The sequence below is a fragment of the Oryzias latipes genome, chromosome 21, assembly GCF_053564925.1.
Source record: "Oryzias latipes strain Hd-rR chromosome 21, Olatipes_Hd-rR_3.1".
Lineage (NCBI taxonomy): Eukaryota > Metazoa > Chordata > Actinopteri > Beloniformes > Adrianichthyidae > Oryzias > Oryzias latipes.
The window spans coordinates 28,385,085-28,407,328 of record NC_136257.1 but is presented as its reverse complement, the minus strand read 5'-3'; the positions used below and the strand labels follow the sequence as shown (position 1 = coordinate 28,407,328).

At 40.3% G+C, this 22,244-nt stretch overlaps 2 protein-coding genes across 2 annotated transcripts in view; one reads left to right on the top strand and one right to left on the bottom strand.

The window, feature by feature from the left end:
• nalf1b (NALCN channel auxiliary factor 1b) overlaps positions 1–22,244 on the top strand; it is a 121,537-nt gene that overhangs the window by 81,492 nt on the left and 17,801 nt on the right. The window lies entirely within an intron of this gene.
• On the bottom strand, positions 3,798–8,415 carry LOC144988883 (uncharacterized). The gene is made up of 6 exons (XM_078940175.1): positions 8,338–8,415; positions 7,194–7,284; positions 6,883–7,032; positions 6,348–6,481; positions 4,721–4,846; positions 3,798–4,435 (listed from the first exon to the last, which is right to left on the bottom strand). Exons 2-6 carry the CDS (start codon positions 7,258–7,260, stop codon positions 4,340–4,342), a joined length of 573 nt encoding a protein of 190 aa, XP_078796301.1. The 5' UTR covers positions 7,261–7,284; positions 8,338–8,415; the 3' UTR covers positions 3,798–4,339.

Sequence of the window (22,244 nt, the reverse complement as noted above, 5' to 3'; positions counted from 1 at the left end):
GTCTCTCTAGTCTATAATGTATAGTTTTTGATTTTAAAAATATAATTTTTTATTTTTACATTTTACAATCTTTTTTTTCATTCTCTTTCATCTGGTCCTGATTTGATCCCATAGAAAAGGTATCAAATTGTTTAAAACTGCAGATAAAAACTTCTTATTCCAATCGTCTTTTGATCTATTATTCCAAGGCGTCTTATGCCATTCTTGGCCAAAACAAAAATAAAATATCTGCCTAGTTTTTTATGACATAGTTTCTGCAGAGCATCAGTGGTTCATTAGAATTACGCCTCTGAGTTGTAAACAGGACCAGTGGCGCAGAGCAATCCCCATCGCACTCCCCATTAATGAGAGCCCTCTGTTTCCATGCAATGTAATTTTAATCTTAAATTGTCTTGATACACGTTCTCCATCATCAGAAAAATGCCACACAAACATGTTAAAAACACAATTTCACTGGAGTGACTCTTTAAAACTGTTTTCCAATTTTCTTTTTTTTTCTTCCAAGTTTGTAATCTGTTTTTTTTTTTATTCACATAAAACTAGATTAGACCTCGTATTTTTCACTTAGGGGGGTGTTGCTTTTTGTCCTAAGTTTATATGTGGACAATGCTTGAATCCATCATGATCATTTTCCTTGGCATGTATGTCGAGCTGTGTAAACTCAAAGCCTTTCCCAGCAGTAGGACCAAAACCATGCGGGGGCAGCTGCACTCTGCTCTGCTCGCTCAAACTCTCTCCATGAGACAGGGACCAACCAGGCTAATTCTGGCTGCAGCGGAAGGATTAATAAATTAGCTAGCTATTAATTTGCCTCCATGAAATGTTTGCACAACACGGATGTTTACTTCAAGGTTACTCGTTCTGGAAATTTTCCGCAACAGCCACCTGTGATGGCGGGACATGTCATCACAAGCATCCTCCTTTACTCCAAGCCTCTGCTCGACTCGCAGTCAGCTTATGTGTGCACTAGCTGCTCTCCTCTTTCGTGACACAGAAAGCGATACATGACTCATTCCAGATTCAGGTCTAAGCTGCTTTGCAAAGCCGAGTCATCCCTGTATTTTCGCTGAAGCATATATCAATGTATTTGCTACTGCGTGCATTGGATTTCTCTGTTAGCTCCTCGGGTTTGGAGCATATGTGTATGAGTGCCCACGTACGTCTCTGTGATCTTGTTTTCTTTCTACGTGCAGCATTACAGAGCACAAGCTGCATACTAAGCCAGTCATTAAGACATAAATGAGAACATCAGAATCTATCTGCAGTCTTGCACACAGGAGTCCCGGGAGCGAGGGAGGGGGAGGGAAAGGGTGGGGGGGGGGTTGGCCAATTTATCTTCAGCCTCTTCTTCCCCCTCTTCCAATGTTTGCATCTCCCCTGCTCTCCCACTTCCTTTTTTGTCTCTGACAGAAAGAGGCAGAGAGGCAGACTGTGGTCAAACGTATGAGACTCAGACTTTCTGCCTGTAGTTTTTGTAGTCTAATTGGGAGCAGCAAGGCAGCTGCATGTCAGGCTCAGCCCAGACGCTGTGACCCCGTCTGAATTTTTTTTTTTTTTTTTTTTTTGCCATCTCTTTCTAATTTTGTCTTGAATTTCAAACACTGGCCAGTGTTGGCCTACTTTTCTATATGGGAGCAATTTTCTTTTAGGAAGAATTGCTTTGAAAAGAAGACGAAAAAGAGGAAAAAGATGTATTGCTGCATCCTTAGTGCTAAAAATAACACAGCTGTTTAAAAACAGCTTCATTCAGTCTCAGCTGTTCCTTGAGACAACTTAACACAAATAATGGAAATTATAATTTACAGCCTTTTGACCACATTATATCCTTTTTTTGATAACTAATGAATTCTTTATTTAGCTGCAAATCAATTTGTTATATTTGCTTGTTTTCAGTTAATAAATTATACACCTTTTATTTGTTTTTAGTGGTCTTTTCTTTTCAGTCATTCATTCATTCACCCTCTTCCGTTTATTCCCTTTCGGGGTCACTGGGATGACAGAGCCTATCCTGGCCAGCATCTGGTGATATCCATGAGTTCAAGACATCAGGCTGTCATTGCCAACAAAGGGTTTTCAACCAAATATTAGTGATCACCATTTTGTTTTCAGTTATTTCATTTTTCCAATTACTTATGAGCCCATGAAATGAAGGGATTGTGTTTAAATAATGCTTCATTTTTTCACATTTTTATGCAATCTTTTTGTTCAACCCATGGAATAACAGCTGAAAGTCTGCACTTCAATGGCATCTGAGTTGTTTTATTTCAAATTCGCTGTGGTAATGTACAGAAACAAAATTAGAAAGAATGTGTCTCTGCCCAAATATTTATAGTCCTGACTGTACTCCAAGGGACAATTTAGATTAACCAATTAACCTATGAAGATGAAGCATGTTTTTGGACGTTGGGAGGAATTCGTCACACGGATGCACGGGGGGAACATGCAAACTCCACACAGAATGTCCCCCATTGATGTTCTGGTTCAGGTCCCCCAGCCAGGACTTGAGCTAGGGGCCTTCCTGCTGTGAGGCAAGAGCGCTAACCACTGCGCCACCGCGCAGCCCAAGTGTTTATTTTTTTCACGGTAAATCCTTGTTTATTTGTTAATAAAGGATGCACTGACCAAAGAGAACTTTCACCTTGTGATCTATTTTCAAAGCGATCCTGGTGGTCTTTTTATTATGACTGTCATTTTTTACTCAAATAAAAAAAAAATAGTATTGCTTGTAAGACTTAGTTTTTGCAGAGCGGTAGGAGTTAGAAATTTGCCTCTGAGTTGTGGAATGGCCTGTTAGCGGCTCTCGCAAGCTCCGACCTAACATTACAAGGGGCAACAAAAATGCTGGCAATATCGGAGCAGTCCAGCTGTACAGTTTAGATCCAGATTCCAGCTCAGACGAGGAAGACAAAGACGGACATGGATCTGTTTGTCTGCAAGTGGATGCATCAGAATGAGCATAAAGCCTGTGGCCTGCCGATTTGTATTTTATATACGTAACAACTACAGGCTTTTTCAAACAGCATTTTTTTCATCTGCTCCTGATTCACAACGTTTTGAATAAAGAAATATTCAGAAATGGTAATTTAACCTTGATTTTCTTTCTGTATGTCCTCCATCATGAAAAAAACCCCACAAGGACATATTAAAAACACCAATAATACATTTTTTAATAGAGTGGGTCTTTCGTTTTTGTTGTGTACTTGACAATGACATATAATATAGCCATCTATCTATCGATCCATCGATCAATCTCTGTACATCTATCCAGTGAAATAACTAGGTCTGTTGCTGCTAACATTCAAGTCGTTCTCCTAATATTTACTGTCTTTGATCAGCTTTTACTGTATAAGCTTTCCTGTTTTTATGCCATACATGTAAGAATCAAATGTACTGTATGACGGAATCAATCGTATTTCCATAATCAGTTATCTATGTTCTCATCCTTTGTTGTGTGCATCAGTCTGCTTGTGGCTTTCATGTTGCTTACACTGCCAAAAAAAAATGTGCAAAATTTGTACCTTTAGAGGTACAATGGCTTGTCACTGGGGCAGTACCCTCAAGGGTACAAATGTTGTACCCTTTCATATTGGTACGCATCTGTACCCTTCCAGTATGTACCTTTCAAAGGCAAATATGTACCTCTGTGGACAAAATTGTACCTTATAGTGCTATGGTACCATAATGTACCTTTAAAAAAGGTACAAATTTGTTCTTTTAAGGGTACTGCCCCAGTGACAAGCCTTTTGTACCCTTTGATGGCAAGTTTGTACCAGATACAGCACATTAAAAGACCAGTATACTGTTTATCACATTTATTAAACATTCAAAACAATTACAATTCTGACATTACACAGTATGTACAGTATCACAACAGGATGCATATATTTACAATTATTAGCAATTTTACAATAATGAAAAATCTATATTTTTCCTTCAGTTCACATTGCATTCATTGTAACTATAACCTTAACATTTGATCAATTGTAAACAGCACATAGCACTTCAGTTACCATTTTTAAACCATGAAATAAAACTTGTGACATTAACAAAAGAAGCACTAGACCTCATTTTAAGTACATCTTTCTACTGCATTCTACATTTTCTAAAAATAGATAATAAAAAAGTAAACTTATAACCAAGTTTAAATGCATAATTTAAATAATAAAATGCATAAATGTGATAAGATAATATTGATACGAATTCTAAAAATAAGAACTATAAAACACACTAAAGATTACCAAGGATTACGTTTATGTCAATACCTAGTAGATCCTCTGCAAGCATCTCTTCTCTTGATTCTTTGGAGACTTTGGCTAATGGAGCTTTTCTTTGAACAAGCTCAAGCACCTTTGGCACAATACTGGTAAACGCCGTCCTTGAAGCGCTGGCTTAAACTGACAGGTGATGGATGCATTCGATCAAAATCATCAAACAACTGAAAATTGAAGAAAATTAATCATTCACTTTAACTAAAACAAACAAAAGACATAAAACATTCTAATATTCTTTGTTGCCCCTTTCATTGCCATTTCCCTTTAGTGATCCCATTGTATAAATATTATTTGGCTTGAATGACTATATATTTATATATGGGTTTAGAAAATTACAATGTTTTTACAATTGAGTTAAAGCTGTTAATGGTCATTTTAGCAGATGTCTCAGCTCATATTGACATTCAAAATGTATTTTAAGCTGAGAACTGATTTAAAATGTCACTGACCCGTGAGGTTGTCTTCAAGAAAGGGTAATTCTTTAGTATATCCTCTCGCACCTTGCTGTACTGGATATGCAGGACATTCACATGACCTTCAACGGATGATGCATCCTCACCAATGACAGCAACCACCTATTGGATCAAATTTAAAAGTCCATATTAATAATAAAAAAATACAACTGCAAGCACTGATACTGGGGTTAAAGCACTTTGAGATAATGTTTAAAGACAGTTTGTGCAGAGTGGTTTGGAGTTGATCAGAAATTAACTTCTGAGTTGTAAGCGGGGCTATTGACACAGTAGTTACCCTCTGCTGATGTTCGATCATCCCTTTGTTTACGCCCTCTCCCGCTATCTTACAGTCCTTCCAACCTAAAACTAAAATTAGTGGAGAAACCAAAATGGTGAGCAATATTGAAGCTTTCCGGCCATAGTTTAGATCAAGCTCAGACAAGTATGATGAAGATGTTAATGGATCCGTTTGTCTGCAAGTGGACGCATCAGAATAGAGCAGAGCAGAGGGACTCTGACACCTCATTTCATGTGGTGCGTCACAATAGAGACCCTCCTCAAACTGCATTTATTTTGTCTGTTCCTGATTCATCCCAATTTGAGTGAATACTCAGATGTGCAGTTTTAAACGTGTTCTTTTAAACGTGCCCATCATGAGAAAAATACTGCGACATGTTAAAAATGGGGGACCCACTCCAATGAAAGTTATTTTTTAAAATGTAGCATTTTTATGATGACATATTGTTATAAGATTTAAGAATAAAACTGTGTTTCTGAATATTTATTTTCTCAAATTGGGATGAATCAGGAGCAGATGAAAAGATGTAATTTGAGAAAGCTTGTAGTTGTTACGTACAAGCTACATTTGGCAGGCCATAAGCTCCCTGCTCCACATGTCGTCATTCTCCTCGTCTGAGTTGGCATCTGGCTCACATCTAGAAGGCTGGATAGCTCCAATATTGCACACCAATTCTGTTGCTTGGGGGTTGTGAGGGACTGTAAGGTAACGGGAGCGTAAACAATGGCATGATGGGAAGTTAAGGCCGGTTAACTCTGCAAAACAGTCCTGTCAAGAACTTGAAGGTGAATTCCAATTGAACTGCAGAAACCATGTCCCAGAAAACATTTTCCCCCTCAAAAACTGCATAATCAATGTCTGTCTTTGTATAATAATAATTATATTATTAAAAAATGTTTTCAATTATATTGAAAACATTTTTTCAATATAATTGAAAAAATTGAAATGTTTTCAATTATATTGAAATGTTTTCAATTATATTGAAAACATTTTTTGGCTGGTGGGAGCGGGGATCGAACCGCCAACCCTTCGGTCATTGAACGACCCGCTCAACCACCTGAGCCACTGTCGCCCGTATAGTCAATATCTTGTTAATTATGCAGAGCTTTGTTGAAGGAAATACAGAAGAATTATATGCTTGTATGATGAGGACAGTATTCCAATGTGTTGTGACTTACTCGGTGCAATCTGCTGTTTCCCTAGAAAACTTTAAACTAGTTTGGATGATCTGCCATACTGCACTGTTTGACAACTAAACTGAATTGGAAAGACAGCCTGACTTTGAATGCTTGAAATGACTTTGTAAAAAGATTATTTACTTACTTTGGCCAGAGAGGTGTCTTCAACTCTCCGTCTTGTTGTAGGACTGTGTTGTAATATTATTGTGTCATCTGAGTCCACTTCAGTATCTCCACTTGAACTGGTATTGCAGCTCCTTGCAGGACAACTCGGCTGATCTGTCAAAGTATTAAAGCTTTCAGTTACTGTAATATTTAAATTAGTATGATAGCAAAAACAAAAAAAGTAAAAACAAAGATTTTTAAATACTGACCGACTTAACAGTTTAGCAGATTTATTATCTTGTCTAAGACAGCAATAGGATAAAAAACTCATACTTATTTGCCCGTGTTTTGTTCCCCACACTATCCTGTCAAATAAATCATCAACCCTTAGACTCCTATTGATGCAAATACATAATCAAAACTCTTTAGCTCAAAAATGTTCTTAATTTAGCATGTACTTGAAAGCAAAAACACAGATTATTTACCTTGGAAATAAATTCAGGCATCAAAGGGGAATTTACCCAAAACCATTCAGAACAGAATAGATAAATTACAATTTAAAAGAAAAACTTCACCTTCTGGATTTGTATCTTCGGCCAGACAAATTTCCAACACACCAAGGTTTGGGTTTTTCAACAGGAGATCAAAAACCTGCTCATCAACTTCTGTCTTTGAGTCATCAAACACTTTCAAGTCCAAGGTTGGGATGTTGAACTTTTTGGCAGCTGTGAACACAGCAAAATTATGTTTAGAATACAGCACAGAAATTATCTTTAAATTAAAAAGCAATTAAAAAAATCTGTTTGCATCACAGCTGACAGTTTATCCACAAAGTTGACTGATTCCTGTAAAGAAAAATGCTGGAAATTGTGATGTTTCCACTCACCGCATTCCCAAAAGGATTTGAAGGTCAGCTGAACTTCAAAACATTTTTTTTTTTTGGCGTTCGACATGTTCACGCACAGCTTGCATCTTTCCTGGTGGGAAAAAAAAATATATTACAAAAAAAAAAAAAAACCATTAAAACACCAAAAGGTACCAACAAAGCATTTATTCAGATCTAAGCCCTGTTCCAAATAAATTAATACATTTTAAAATAGTAATGGCAAATATACAGTTCACACTAGCTGCCACAGCAATGTTGCAGAATTTGCAGAACTGCTAAAAAAAAAAAAAAAAAAACACTGACGACAATGCACTGGCTTCTAAGGACCTACAGATTTATTTCTTGGAATTTCATTTAAAAAAATTATTTTTCCTGGTTTATAGATGAGTTTTTGGTATGGGAAATCGTGACGAGTATCTGGAATCACGGACCTCCATTTAAAAAAAATAATCTGCAGGAGAATGATCAAAATCAACAACACAGTGTAAACTTCGCTTGACCAACAATGAGCGATCATGACAACCTAAACAGTCTGTCACTGTCTTGCATTCGAGAAATGGTGGCTGCGCGCGCACAGCAGCTAAGGCAGGCTGACATATAAATGGGAAGGACTGCCATACCACGGTGTAAAAAAAAAAAAAAAGTTATTGGACTCCTACACATTACAGATTAAAATGATTAACGCATTTAATTCGACGGACCTGATAAATATCAGTAGGAATTATGGAGCTGGTCGTTTCAAAAGTAGCTGGCTTCCTTACTAAGAAAGACAGAAAAAAAAAAGAGGGGGGGGGGGGGGGGGTTTGGCAACAACAACCGGTGCATCAACGCCAGCGTACATCGGTAAAACGGCGACAGAATTATCTAGTGAAAAAATGTATATATTTCAATGTATTTAACGGAACGCGGTACAACACCAATAGAAACAACAGCTTAATTTATTTAATGGCTGCATTTAGCTGAACTTCAAACGGCTGAGGCTAACCGTTAGCAAACTCCCGCTCGTAGTTTTCAATCTCCTCACAGGCACATACACGGTGGAATAGCAGCATTCCACTACACAAAAGTTATTCCTTACAGATAAAATAACCGAACCCGCTTAAAACAAGTTTCCAACTTATTTTTGAGCAATTAGCAGACTTACCTCAGTCACAGCCTCTATTTTCCTTCGGCCGCTGCGGGATAACAAAATGGCGGAAGAAACGAAACTTAAGAAAGTGGAGTGGGCGTGGTCTCGCTGGTTTACTCCAACATATTTCCTCTACGTTTTTACACCTACTTAAATAAAAATTACTGATGGTAACTCCGAAAAAAGTACTCTCTCATTTTTCCTGTGTAGGTACAAAAGCTAAAAGGTACTAATATGTACACTTAATGTAACGTAGTAACAGAGAAATTTACTTTTTATGAGAATGTATGATTAGAAAAAAAATAAATTAAATTAACAGCTCAAAGACTAGAAATTTAAATTGAACTTAGGCCAAGTTAAAGTACACCATATAAGGTTAAAAACATAAAATAATTTTGTCTACATAGTGCTTTTGCTCTAAATTAAAGGCAAAACTTAAAACAGCTCTTATATAAGTAAAAAAAAAAAACAGGCTCACACTAATACATGTTTAAAAGTTATTATCTTGATGCCCTGCACAATCAATAAAATATAATGTGCTTGTGTACTGTTCAGAACTAGTCATAAAAGATGTGTGGTCTCTTAAATATATTTGGTTATTTTGTGCATCTTTTCCAAATAACCAACAACGTATTAAATGATTTTGGGTGACGTTTCATACACTTTGAATTATTACTTTTGTCACACAAGTGATTGTACCTTTGTTTGTGGAATAAAGGGTCCAAATATGGGCCCTCTGATGGTTGGAAACATATTTGTACCTTTTTTATCCTTAAATGGTACATATGAGTACCCTAAGGTGTAATTATGACTCACTTAGGGTACAAATTCACCATTTGTACCCTAAGTGTTCACAAATGTACCCCAACCGTACCCTTTTTTCTGACAGTGTAGGAATGTGCAGCAGGTCTGACTTTCTATGCTGTTTACTGAATGTTGTCATGTGTGAATTAAGATTTTGGCTGCTTTGTTTTTTTTTTTTTTTTTGTTTTTTTTTGGACAATTTTTTACTTTGGTTTTAAATTTTTGACTCTTAAAGTTGTTTTGATGTTTTTTGTCTTATTGCTGTCTCGATTAAACTATCAGAGAGGAATAAAAGCTTTATTGATATTGTGTTGTCGTATGACCCATGAACCTGTCTGAAGGGCAGAACAGGGGTCCTAGAGAGGGATTTACTACAGGCTTAACGTTAGAGAACAACAAAAACCATTTAGTTTTCCATTGGTTTTGTGTTATAAAAACGTTCATGCCGTTCCAGTCTCCTTCCTGCTCTGCAGAACTTGGCCAGTCTTTTCTGCTCCCAAGTCCATTGGACAATAGGAAAATTTAGTTGGCAAAAAAAGACTCATACATGGCCACAAATAAAACGGCAAACAAAAAGTCATGCAGTAGTTGGATTTTTTTTTTTTTTTAATCAGGATAGGTCAACAACGCTGAAATCTGAGGTAAATAAGGCAGAATAGACAAGTACTTGTTGATTCTATTTATTAAGCTCCAGCAACACTGGGATGGATGGATGGATGGATAGATGGATGGATGGATGGATGGATGGATGGATGGATGGATGGATGGATGGATGGATGGATGGATGGTCAGTGGACTATATGACTTTTAGTGTCACTGTTTCACATTGTTTGCTGAATAAATAAGGATATATGCAAACATATTTGGCTTTCAAATGATGAGTAAGACAATCCCACATATTAATACCACCCTCCTCACAGCCTGTTTATGTCTTTGTGTGGGTCTTCTTGGGAAAGTGGGATTAAAAAGTCGGTAAATAATCAAAGTCTACCTGATCAGGAAACGTAAGAATTCATACAACATGTATTTGGATTGCCTGCTGTCCCCTGCTAGGCATTTAAAAATGCAAATCCACAAATGTAAATCTTTGTCCATATGAACAAATGTGTGACTAACCATATGAATAAAAAAATTTGTTTTTTGTGACTTGAAAAGTAGTCAGGGTATCCACAGAAAAACACAGAGATCATAAGATGCAAACCACACAGAAAAACCCAGCTGGGACTTCAGCTGGGATCATCTTGCTGTAAGGCTTTTTTTTTTCTCTTTTTTTTATGAGAACCAGCTGACCTTCTCTAAACTCCCCCATGACAATACGTAAAATGCTTCAGGTAAATAAACAAATCTTCTTTTTGGATGTTTTTTTTTTCTTCTTTTTCTTAGATTGCCTCGCATTACATCCACGTTATTGTCTTACAATAAAAAAAGTACAGCAGATGCTTCTGGCTTCAGTCTGCCTCGTTTGGACCTTCAGTGTTGGAGTTGATCCGTATGTAGAATTTCGAGAATGGTATTCTTGTATAGAGCTTTTCTACCTTCCTCGAAGGCCCAAAGCGCTTTACAGTCAGTCCCATTCACACACACACACACACCCAAAAATAAAAAAGAGGTTTGTGAAGCAAATGTGTCCTCGTCTGTCCTGCACTGAGGCAGCTTTGTGTAGGAGCAGCTGACTGCTGCAGCACCCATGTCTGCGTGCGTCAACACTAGACACTTTGACTGTTGGTCTCGGGTTCGTTTGTGATTCTAGCCGGACTAGCCCAGACCAGATTTTCATCATCAATAACTTCTCACCTTCTTTTCATTTTGTTATACTTACTAATTACACAGTGTGATGCTACAATTATCTGTTGTGTATCAAGAGACTCCGGGTGGACATGTGTATCCTTGTGGCTTCTTCTGCAAGAGTTCACACATATGTCTTTATTTATTATTTTTAAGTTTCTTGAAGCACATGACATCTTAGCTGTAATTTGAAATGCTTGTCAGAAATGGTACATTGCTCTGCAACCTGTCCAGGATGCAGCCAACCTTCATGCAATAATGGGACGGCTCCTTCAGCCTCTGTGACCCAAAAGGCTGAGAGGTTTAAAGATAATTCAGTTATAGGTTAATTTAAGAGTTCATTAAAAAAAAAAAAACATTAACTATAAACGTTTTCAAGCAAAAAACTTAAAGAACTCTTAAATAAAGACTGTAAAAGACACTTTACAGAGTTCTGTTTTCATTTTTATCAGGTGTGAGTGTGTGAATTGTCGAGTGACTCTGCATTGGACTGGCCACCTGTCCAGAGTGTATCCCACCTTTGTGGCTGGGATAGGCGCCAGTGAACCCATGACCCCAAAGAGGATGAAAATAGATGGATGAATAGATACTTTGCACAATGAAAATGCACAAAGATCACAAAAGTCCTTGATCGTGTATAAAGGCTTGTCCTGTATGCTGAAACATATAACTATCGAACGGCCACCTACTCACTCTAAGCTGACTCACTTTGTACCTGTCACTGACCAAACTGTCCAAGAGACCATCACCCGTCTGAGCTCGTCTACATGCTGCCTTGATGTGTTACCCACTAGATTTCTAAAGTCTGTCCTGAACAGTGTGTTGCCATCAATTACTCAAATAGTTAACATGTCTCTTCAATCTGGAATATTTCCAGAGGCCTTAAAAACTGCAGTCATTAAACCTCTCCTGAAGAAAAACGGTCTTGATCCCACTGTACTGAATAATTACAGACCTATCTCTAATCTGCCATTTTTAGGAAAAGTCCTTGAAAAAGTTGTCTACCAACAGCTCACTGATTTTCTCTTATTAAACAATTCATTTGATGTTTTCCAGTCAGGTTTTAGACCCCATCATAGCACAGAAACTGCTCTTATCAAGGTAACCAACGACATCCGCCTGAACACTGATGATGGCAAAGTCACTGTCTTAATCCTGCTAGACCTGAGCGCTGCCTTTGATACTGTTGATCATGGGATCCTTTTGCACAGACTCCAAGACTGGGTTGGCATCTCTGGATCTGCCCGAAGTTGGCTCAAGTCTTATCTAGAAGACAGGAAATATTTTGTTGAAATTGGGAGTTGTGTCTCAGACTACATGGCCTTGACTTGTGGTGTGCCCCAGGGATCGATCCTGGGACCCCTTCTGTTCAACCTCTACATGCTGCCACTAGGGCAGTTAATACGCAGTAATAACATATCTTATCACAACTATGCAGATGATACTCAGATCTATGTGTCACTGACAACAGGTGAATATGGGCCGGTGGATTCACTCAGCCACTGCCTCCAACAGATCAGTGCGTGGATGCAGAACAACTTTCTCCAGCTAAACTCAAACAAGACCGAAGTTATTATTTTTGGTCCACAGAAACAAAGAGAAAGTCTCAGCAGCTACCTTCATTCTCTGTCTCTTAAACCCTCAAATCAAGTCAGAAATCTAGGGGTAATCATGGACTCTGACCTGAACTTTAACAGCCATATCAAGTCAGTAACATCAGCGGCATTTTACCATCTGAAAAACATTGCCAAAATCAAAAACATAGTGTCAAAGCCAGACCTGGAGATACTTATTCATGCATTTGTCTCCAGCAGGTTAGACTACTGTAACGGCCTGCTCACCGGCCTCTCCAAACGAGCTGTAAAACAGCTTCAGTACATCCAGAATGCTGCTGCTCGAGTCCTGACCAAAACCAGGAAGTATGATCACATTAGTCCTGTGCTCAGGTCTTTGCACTGGCTCCCTGTACCTCAAAGAATAGACTTCAAAGCAGCTCTGCTTGTGTACAAGTCTCTCCATGCCCACGCACCAAAGTACATCTCTGACATGTTAGTGCCATATGAACCATCTCGTACTCTGAGGACCTCAGGGGCCGGCCTCCTGTTGATTCCCAGAGTCAGAACTAAACAAGGGGAATCAGCGTTTCAATATTCTGCAGCTAAAATCTGGAACAGCCTCCCTGAATTCGTAAGACAGGCCTCTTCTGTGTTCATGTTCAAATCTAGACTTAAAACATTTCTGTTTAGCCGTGTATATGACTGAAAGGTCCTATCTGCACTTTTCTTTCCTTTCCTTCCTTTATTTTTAAATCAGTTTTCAATTTTTTTTTTTTTTCTTTTCTTTTAAAGTAAATTTTATGTTGATTATTTCTATGATGTATTGTGATTTTAATGCATTCTTCTGTTTTGTGAAGCACCTTGAATTACTTTGTGTATGAATTGTACAAATAAACTTGCCTTGCCTTGAAACCTCATCAGCATATGGGTTCACTCTTACAGGGTTTATGGGTTATCTGGGGCCATGGAGGGTCGAAGAGAAGTGCAGTTGCACCTTGAAAAGAGGTGCAGGTGTGTCTTAGTTGCCTTGAGGCTCGTATGTCCATCCCATGTATCTTGAGGTATTTGTAAGACTGATGTACGTATGATGACGTATGGGTGACTCTGTTGGATGGCACCCTAAGGTTGCACTTTAGTCATTAGGGAAGTGTAAGCTCTGGCTCCTTACTGACCAATGGATGTGCAAGTATACATAAGTGCCCATAGGACGTTCATATGATTCCCACACAAACTATGCTCTGGTTGTCTAATTTCCTCATTTCTAGATGTCCCGTTTTCACTGTAGGAATAGAATATGCATCAACCTTTTCTCTCTAGAGGCTCACCTATTGGCCTAAGATCTTAAAACTTTGTGCATTTCTCCTAACACATGTCCTATACAGATTTTTGCACACAGCCCGTATCCGCTCATAGGAGCAGTTGTAACATAAGATCCACCGTCTGGGGTTTGAAGGTTTCCTGGTGTTGTTTTTTGTTCCACCTCTTTCACAGTTTTATTTTTTTATGCGCTTTCAGCACACTCCACCTTTACTCTTCATAAAAAAAGATGCTGATTTTTGTCTTCTTCAGTGGTTCTCTGAAGACAGCTTTGAGTCACCCAATCAAATGCAGAGATAAGCTTTAATAACACCTTTTGACGATTCTTATCTGCTGTCTCCCTGACTTTAGATATACCTCCACCTTTTGACGATCTTATACTTTTAATGATTTTAATCAAACATTTGTTTTAAAAAGCTGAGCATTTATCATTAGTAGGCTGTATAAATTATAATTAATATATTCTATCATTTCTCAAGACACATTTAAACGTTTTTATGTGCTGCACATATTTTATTATTATTTGTCTCTGAGGGGGTTTAAATGTCCTTTTTTAGTCTAACTGAACTTGTTTTCCTTTCATGTATTTTCATTGTGTTTGCTCAGTTGGACTGTGTGCCTAACATTTGCCCTGCTTGACAGAGCTCTGTAAGTCCTTACCGTATGATAAACACAGAAGTTCAGCTTGTGGCACACAGGCTCTGCGGCGTGCCACGGTTGTCCAGCGGTCAGGTGCTTCTATGAGGACTAAAGGGAATACCAGACAGCAAGGCGAGTTTAACAAAGCAGACCCTTTGTAGAGGGGAGTCCTTCCAAATGCACAAGACAATTTAAACTGAGGTGGTATCTCTACATCAGACACTCCACACTGAGCTGAAGACAAACTCCCACACCCCTCCTGGGGAGTCGGCTCATCTGGGCTCATGTACCTGACCGTGTACCTCGTCTCTGGCTTGACTCTACTACTGCTCCTGGCTGTGGATCCTGTCTACGGCTCGTCTCGCGCCCCCAGCCGTCCCCCCAACTTCAACTGGATGATTTTGCTGGACTTTAATTATGTAGTTGTAGAGTTAGATAAGCTAATTCTTCTCTAAGAGTTCTGGTACATCGCCTGTCCGTCCTGGGGGAGGATCCCTTCTTCATGTGGGCACCCTTGAGACTTCTTCGTTTTTTCTGGACTCCGTTTTTTTTTAGGAGTTTTTCCTTACCGCGAAGGGTGGTCTAAGGGCAGGGGATGCCAGTTTAATTTAGTCTGCTTAGTTAAAGTTTTAGTATTATCCTATTGAATTTTATGCATTTATGATCCTTTTTGATGTTTACCTTACAAGTCTTACGAAGCCCACTGAGACGACTGTTGTGAATTTGGGCTGTATAAATAAAATTGAATTGAATTGAATTGAATTGAATTGAATCAAACTGGTCCAGAGATGTTTTAGCTTTTGCTGGTATGCAGGTCATCCCACTGTGAGGAAACTAAACTGGTGAATGACTTAATATTTTAAGCATTCAAAAAAATGTTTTGCATTTTTTAGCTGGTTTTGTGCTGTGTTGTTTTTTTTTTTTTTTAACTAACCCTTGTGCTATCCTATGCGGTCAAGATGACCATTGACGTGTTATTCCTACCATGACAAAGGTGGATAAAGGTGGAGAAGATTTCATTTAATCCATGGACACCAGTGAAGATCACAAATCACTGAAGAAAAAAGATTCAGCCCACTGTCTAGTGGGGTCTAGATGACCCAACTCCCAACGTTAACGTGCCTTGGAGGCACGTTAACGTTGGGACCCAACAACATAGCACAAGGGCTAAATCTAATTTACATGGACAATGTTAAGCTTAGTTTAGGTTAGCTTATTACACTGAAGATGGTCAATTATTTTCAATTGGATGCAGCAAAATTGTAAAGAAAATTGTTTTTTCAATCTTCCTCGCATGGCTGTGTCGGCCACAAAAAGTGACAACTTTACCACAAACAACATTTCCTTATGTTTAAGTGCTGTTGGTGTCAGCAGGTATGTTTGTCCTCCAGCTGGAAGGTCGTTTCTCACATGATGAAGTGCCCTTGAGTAAGATGTTGAGCCTGACAGTTCTCCAATTTGCTTGTTGGTGAGGTGGTGGTGGTGGTGGTGGGGGGGCTCTTTAGTGTGTGGTGTGCGTTACACATACCACAGTATGAGTTTCTGTGACTGGGAATGAAAATGGTGTGTAAATGCTGACTATTTAAATAGATGCCTGCATGACATGGGATTAGGCCAAAGAAAATATCACCAAAAAAAGAAAAACAATGCTAAAAGGACGGCTCCTTCCGTGTGTGCCTGAAGGTGAGGGTGTATTTTTGTTATGTCTCTGCTAGGAACCTTCCACTAAGCCCATCTTCTGGACCGTTTTTCCTCTAGCTGCTGCAGTGCACACTGCAGAGAGACACGAGGAGATAGAGGAGGGAGAGGACGGGTGTCAGGGTGGAAGAAAGACTGCCGTGTTGCAAAAAAGAGAGAGTTTTGATGTGATACTAAGCAGTAATAGCCCGCTGGAAGCGCTTGCACGACTTAACAGATTTTCTTGAGTGGCAGTAAAGGACTGGGACCCCCACATCGTCAGGGAAAAGTTACCACAAGTTCATGTGTGTGACCTGGTGGAGCTGACAGAAGGCCGAATGAGTGTGGTGGTTGTTGATTCATCAGTCATACACACACAAGGCCCGTCCTGCTGATAATTATCTTTGTCAAATTAATTAGCAGGGTAAGTGTCAGCATGGCAGTACTGATGAATTACATCCAAATGACCTTGATTAATCAACAAAATGAGCTTTTGTGCAATTGCTGTGAGCGTACGGATCTAGTAGAAAATGCCCTCACTCAGAGTCATCCATCTGGACCTCATTTTAACCATAAATAGTAGTGTGTCTATGTTTCCCTGATATGATTCGATACGCATCTCGATACTAATGGATTGATGCATAAAAGATTCAACTAACGTCTCACTGCACAAAGTTACATCGTAAACACATCTATTTTACGTCATCTTCTATGTTGAGGATCAGCCCAATGAGGGTGCAGATTGTTACACCACGCAACGTCTTTTTCATTAACTATGGCTAACGTCTAATATTTGCGTCCACAGGACATCTTAGTAAATGCTAAATGTAGTCCAAATGGGGCCTTTATAGACGTCTCTTCTTCGTCACATGTAGAGCTGGGTTGATAAAATCGATTCATAACGCATAACGGCCGTAAAGCCAAAGTTCATTGGCTTGATGCTAACATATAATAGAATTTTTCCTTAATTTTCTTCAAGTAGGTTCTCCATTATCAAAAAAAATGCCAAAAAAACATCTTAAAAACACCAAAAACATGACTTTGATCGGAGTGGGTCTTTCAATTTATTTCCTACTCTTTCCATTGGATCATAATGAGATGTGGAGCCACCAGAAAAGCAATTTAAGTGTATACCTTGTTCTTCACATTTACCAGTAAATGAAACTTTTTTTTTCTTCAATTTTCAATAGAGTTTGAGTCAATAAAGTGTAATAGGAGGCTGCTAAAGTTTAAGTCGTCCAGACTCAGTATTACCCTGACAAGAGGACTTGAAAGAGACCACCTCAGAGGCTCAGAAAGCCGCACCGCCTGACACACACTCGGAGCCAGTGAATCCCTCATGCACACAGGGAATTCATTCTTTCATTATTAATTCACACACTGTCATGACCGGATCTTTCGGCCATTAATTTTTCATGTAACCCTTGTTCTGTTGCTATTTTGTGATTCAGCGCTCATAATGCTTGTTGTGTTTTTCCTCCTTTTAACTGACAATCACGGCGCGGTGCAACATGGCACGTAAATGTCTCAACATATCACTCTGGTGAAGCGGGTCTCTTTGTAGTCTGAGGTTATGCTATTTTTACTCGGATGCACTCCTTTGCAGCTCGGATGTGAACTGTATGCTCCGCTTTTTAAAAAACCACACTTAGTTTGATAGCATGTGGCTTTGTTGTGTGGTAATTACATTACTATTGCTCTCTGCTCGCCAGCCGAGCAGCTCTTTATAAAAGATGGGAGGTGGTGTTAAGCTGAAGAGTGTCCACGTATTGTACACCATTTTAAATTCTGCTATGATCTGGTCATGAACAGCAGATCGGCCATTCAAATGTGGCATGAATATGACTGAAAAGGTTTCCCTTCGTGAGTTACATAAGTGCTTTCTACTTCCCATCAATCAGTGTATTGTGATGCAGCGTCAGTCGGCTGGTTGCTTTACTCCAGCTTTTGTTTCACTCACAAAATCTGGTTGGCTCCCCCAAACATCTTGGCTGAGCCTGCCTATTCACTCCATGTCTGTCTGGTTGTTTGGATCATTAGTTCCGTTACATTTTCTCTAAATAACTGCTTTTGACATGGTTTGTACGCTTGCCAGGTACTGGAGCCTCAGGCTAGTCAGCTAACGCGCACATGCTGATTCACTGTACACTGGAGGAAATACAGCATGCATGACAGCCTATTAGGTTATCTGGATAACATGGTAGTAAATACAGTGTACTGTTTACATGTGTACATTTGCATGGACTGCTGGTTTTGTTTGTCTTTTGTGTTTGACTTCATGCCTGATGACATTCATTGATTTTGCGATGTGTTTATCCATGCAAACATGTTTGTTGGTGGATGATGATGGGCTGTTGTTTTTCAGATTGCTCAACCTTTGCTATTTCACTCATCAGTTACACAACACTTGCCACGGAGCTCCTTTTAGCTTCGCTTTTGAGTCTATGACTTTCTCATCTCAGGTGACTCACAAATGAGTAGTATAGTAATGGGCTGATGTTTGTGAGAAAGATTTTTGTAAAAAAAAAAAAAGTGGATTTCTTGGTACGTCCAAAAGCAACCAAAAATCACAATTTGACCTAGAAAGGATCTGTCTATAAATTAGCGTGGAGGTGAGGAGTGTGCAAGAATTCACTGATTTTTAAGTGGTTACATCTATAGTCACAACTGCCCTTACAAGTGGAGATGGCCTGCCTGTTGATAAAAGTTGAAAAAACCTGTACAGGGGAGGGACACTCAAGGTCGTAGACCGCTTGGTGAGTCCATAGAGCAGGGGTGGGAAAAATTTTGACTTGTGGGCCACAAAATCTGAAAATTCACCTCATAAGGGTATGATATAACATGGAATCTGAACAAAAACATGCCTTAATTTTTATTGGAAATTGATATATAAAAAAAAGCCCCCCTCACCCTCCGTGGGTGGTTTCTCCTCCAAGCTCGGGTCCTCTACCAGAGGCCTGGGAGCTTGAGGGTCCTGCGCAGTATCTTAGCTGTTCCTAGCACTGGGCTTTTCTGGACTGAGAGGTCTGAGGTCTTTCCAGGCATCTGTTGTAGCCACTCCTCCAGCTTGGATGTTACTGCCCCGAGTGCTCCAATTACCACAGGCACCACTGTTACCTTCACTTTCCAGGCTTTCTCCAGTTCTTCTCTGAGTCCCTGGTATTTCTCCAGTTTCTCATGTTCCTTCTTCCTGATGTTCCCATCGCTTGGCACTGCCACATCCACAACAACGGCTTTCCTCTGTTCTTTGTCCACCACTACAATGTCTGGTTTGTTTGCCATTACCATCCTATCAGTCTGGATCTGGAAGCCCCACAGGATCTTTGCCCTCTCATTCTCTACCACCTTCGGAGGTGTTTCCCATTTTGACCTTGGGGTTTCCAGTTTATATTCTGCACACATGTTCCTTATTCCAGCCATTTGATTGTGGCGCTCCATGTATATTTTACCTGCCAGCATCTTACACCCTGCAGTTATGTGCTGGATTGTTTAAGGTGCCTCATTGCACAGCCTACACCTTGGGTCTTGTCTGGTGTGGTAGATCTGAGCCTCTACCGCTCTGGCGCTCAGGGCTTGTTCCTGTGCTACCAGGATGAGCGCTTCAGTGCTGTCCTGTAGGCCAGCCCTTTCTAGCCATTGGTAGGACTTCTTGATATCAGCCACTTCAGTTGTGGTCCGGTGGTACATCCCATGCAGGGGTTTGTTCTCCCATGAGGGTCTGTCCTCCAGCACTGTATCCTCTGCTCTCCATTGCCTGAGACATTCACTGAGCACACTGTCAGTTGGGACCTTGAGCTTGATGTATTCATGCATCTTGGATGTTTCTTCCTGGATAATGGCTTCTAGACTCACTAGTCCTCGACCTCCTTCCTTGCGGCTAGCATACAGTCTCAGGGTGCTGGATTTGGGATGTAACCCTCCATGCATGGTGAGGAGCTTTCGTGTCTTAACGTCCGTGGTCTGTATCTCTTCCTTTGGCCATCTTATTATTCCTGTAGGGTATCTGCTAACTGGCAGTGCATAGCTGTTTATTGACCAGGTCTTATTTTTGCCATTGAGCTGGCTTCTCAGGACTTGCCTTACTCATTGGAGGTATTTAGCTGTTGCAGCTTTCCTTGTTGCCTGCAGAATTCCAAGTTACTTGTAACTGTCCTCGATGTCTGCTATTGTTCCTTCTGGGAGTGAGACCCCTCCTGTGTGGACTACCTTGCCTCTCTTTGTCACCATCTGGCTGCATTTCTCGAGCCCGAATGACGTCCCAATGTCAGTACTGTAGACCCTGGTGGTGTAGATCAGGGAGTCAATGTCACGCTCGCTCTTAGCATATAGCTTGATGTCATTCATGTAGAGGAGGTGACTGATGTTGGCCCCATTTCTGAGTCAGTATCCATAGCCAACCTTTTGATTATTTGTCTGAGGGGATTCAGACCTATGTAGAACAGCAGTGGGGACAGAGCATCACTTTGGTATATCCCAGATTTGATGGACACTTGTGCAAGTGGCTTCCCATTGGCTTCAAGGGTGGTTTTCCACAGCTTCATTGAGTTTTCAATGAAGGCTCTTAGAGTCCTGTTGATGTTGTACAGCTCCAAGCATTCAGTGATCCACGTGTGTGGCATTGAGTCATAGGCCTTCTTATAATCAATCCAGGCTGTGCACAGGTTGATGTATCGTGACCTGCAGCCTTGAGCGACTGTTCTGGCAACCAGGAATTGGTGTTTGGCTCCTCTGGAGTCTTTACCAATGCCCTTCTGTGTGTTTCTCATGCATTGATCCATTTGCCTATTTATCTTGGTTGCAATGATGCCTGACATGAGCTTCCATGTTGTGGACAGACAGGTTATTGGCCGGTAGTTGGATGGGACTGCACCCTTTGAGGGATCCTTCTGGATCAGGAAATGGACTAGGTAGGACTAGGTGCAGGACTGTCATGCCGGAACTAGACTAAAAAACTAAAACTAAAAAAAATTATATATATATATATATATATATATATATATATATATATATATAAATATATATATATCCATAAATCCATCCCAAATCCAGCACCCTGAGACTGTATGCTAGCCGCAAGGAAGGAGGCCGAGGACTAGTGAGAGTAGAAGCCACTATCCAGGATGAAACATCCAAGATGCATGAGTACATCAAGCTCAAGGCCCCAACTGACAGTGTGCTCAGTGAATGTCTCAGGCAATGGAGAGCAGAGGATACGGTGCTGGAGGACAGATCCTCATGGGAGGACAAACCCCTGCATGGGATGTACCACCGGACCACAACTGAAGTGGCTGATATCAAGAAATCCTACCAATGGCTAGAAAGGGCTGGCTTACAGGACAGCACTGAGGCACTCATCCTTGCAGCTCAGGAACAAGCCCTGAGCACCAGAGCAATAGAGGCTCAGATCTACCACACCAGACAAGACCCAAGGTGTAGGCTGTGCAAAGAGGCGTCTGAAACAATCCAGCACATAACTGCAGGGTGTAAGATGCTGGCAGGTAAAGCATACATGGAGCGCCACAATCAAGTGGCTGGAATAATATACAGGAACATGTGTGCAGAGTATGGACTGGAAACCCCAAGGTCAAAATGGGAAACACCCCCGAAGGTGGTAGAGAATGAAAGGGCCAAAATCCTGTGGGACTTCCAGATTCAGACTGATAGGATGGTAATAGCGAACCAACCAGACATTGTAGTGGTGGATAAAGAACAGAGGAAAGCCGTTGTGGTGGATGTGGCAGTGCCAAGCGATGGGAACATCAGGAAGAAGGAACATGAGAAACTGGAGAAATACCAGGGACTCAGAGAAGAACTGGAGAAAGCCTGGAAAGTGAAGGTGACAGTGGTGCCTGTGGTAATTGGAGCACTCGGGGCAGTAACCCCCAAGCTGGAGGAGTGGCTACAACAGATACCTGGAAAGATCTCAGACATCTCAATCCAGAAAAGCGCAGTGCTAGGAACAGCTAAGATACTGCGCAGAACCCTCAAGCTCCCAGGCCTCTGGTAGAGGACCCGAGCTTGAGTGAGAAACCACCCACGAAAGGGTGATAGGGGCAAGTTTCTTTCTTTATATATATTATTTTTATTTTAAAACTGTGCCTTTTTTTCTCATTTTAGTACTACTGGCAAGGGGTTGATGTTTTA

Excerpts from the sequence above, each read along its gene's own strand:
- LOC144988883 (XM_078940175.1), bottom strand. The coding sequence starts at position 7,260 with ATGTCGAACGCCAAAAAAAAAAAATGTTTTGAAGTTCAGCTGACCTTC. Across the intron at positions 7,033-7,193 it reads CAAATCCTTTTGGGAATGCG|CTGCCAAAAAGTTCAACATC; the intron begins GTGAGTGGAAAC and ends CTGTGTTCACAG. Across the intron at positions 4,436-4,720 it reads TCTTGAAGACAACCTCACGG|TTGTTTGATGATTTTGATCG; the intron begins GTCAGTGACATT and ends TTCAATTTTCAG.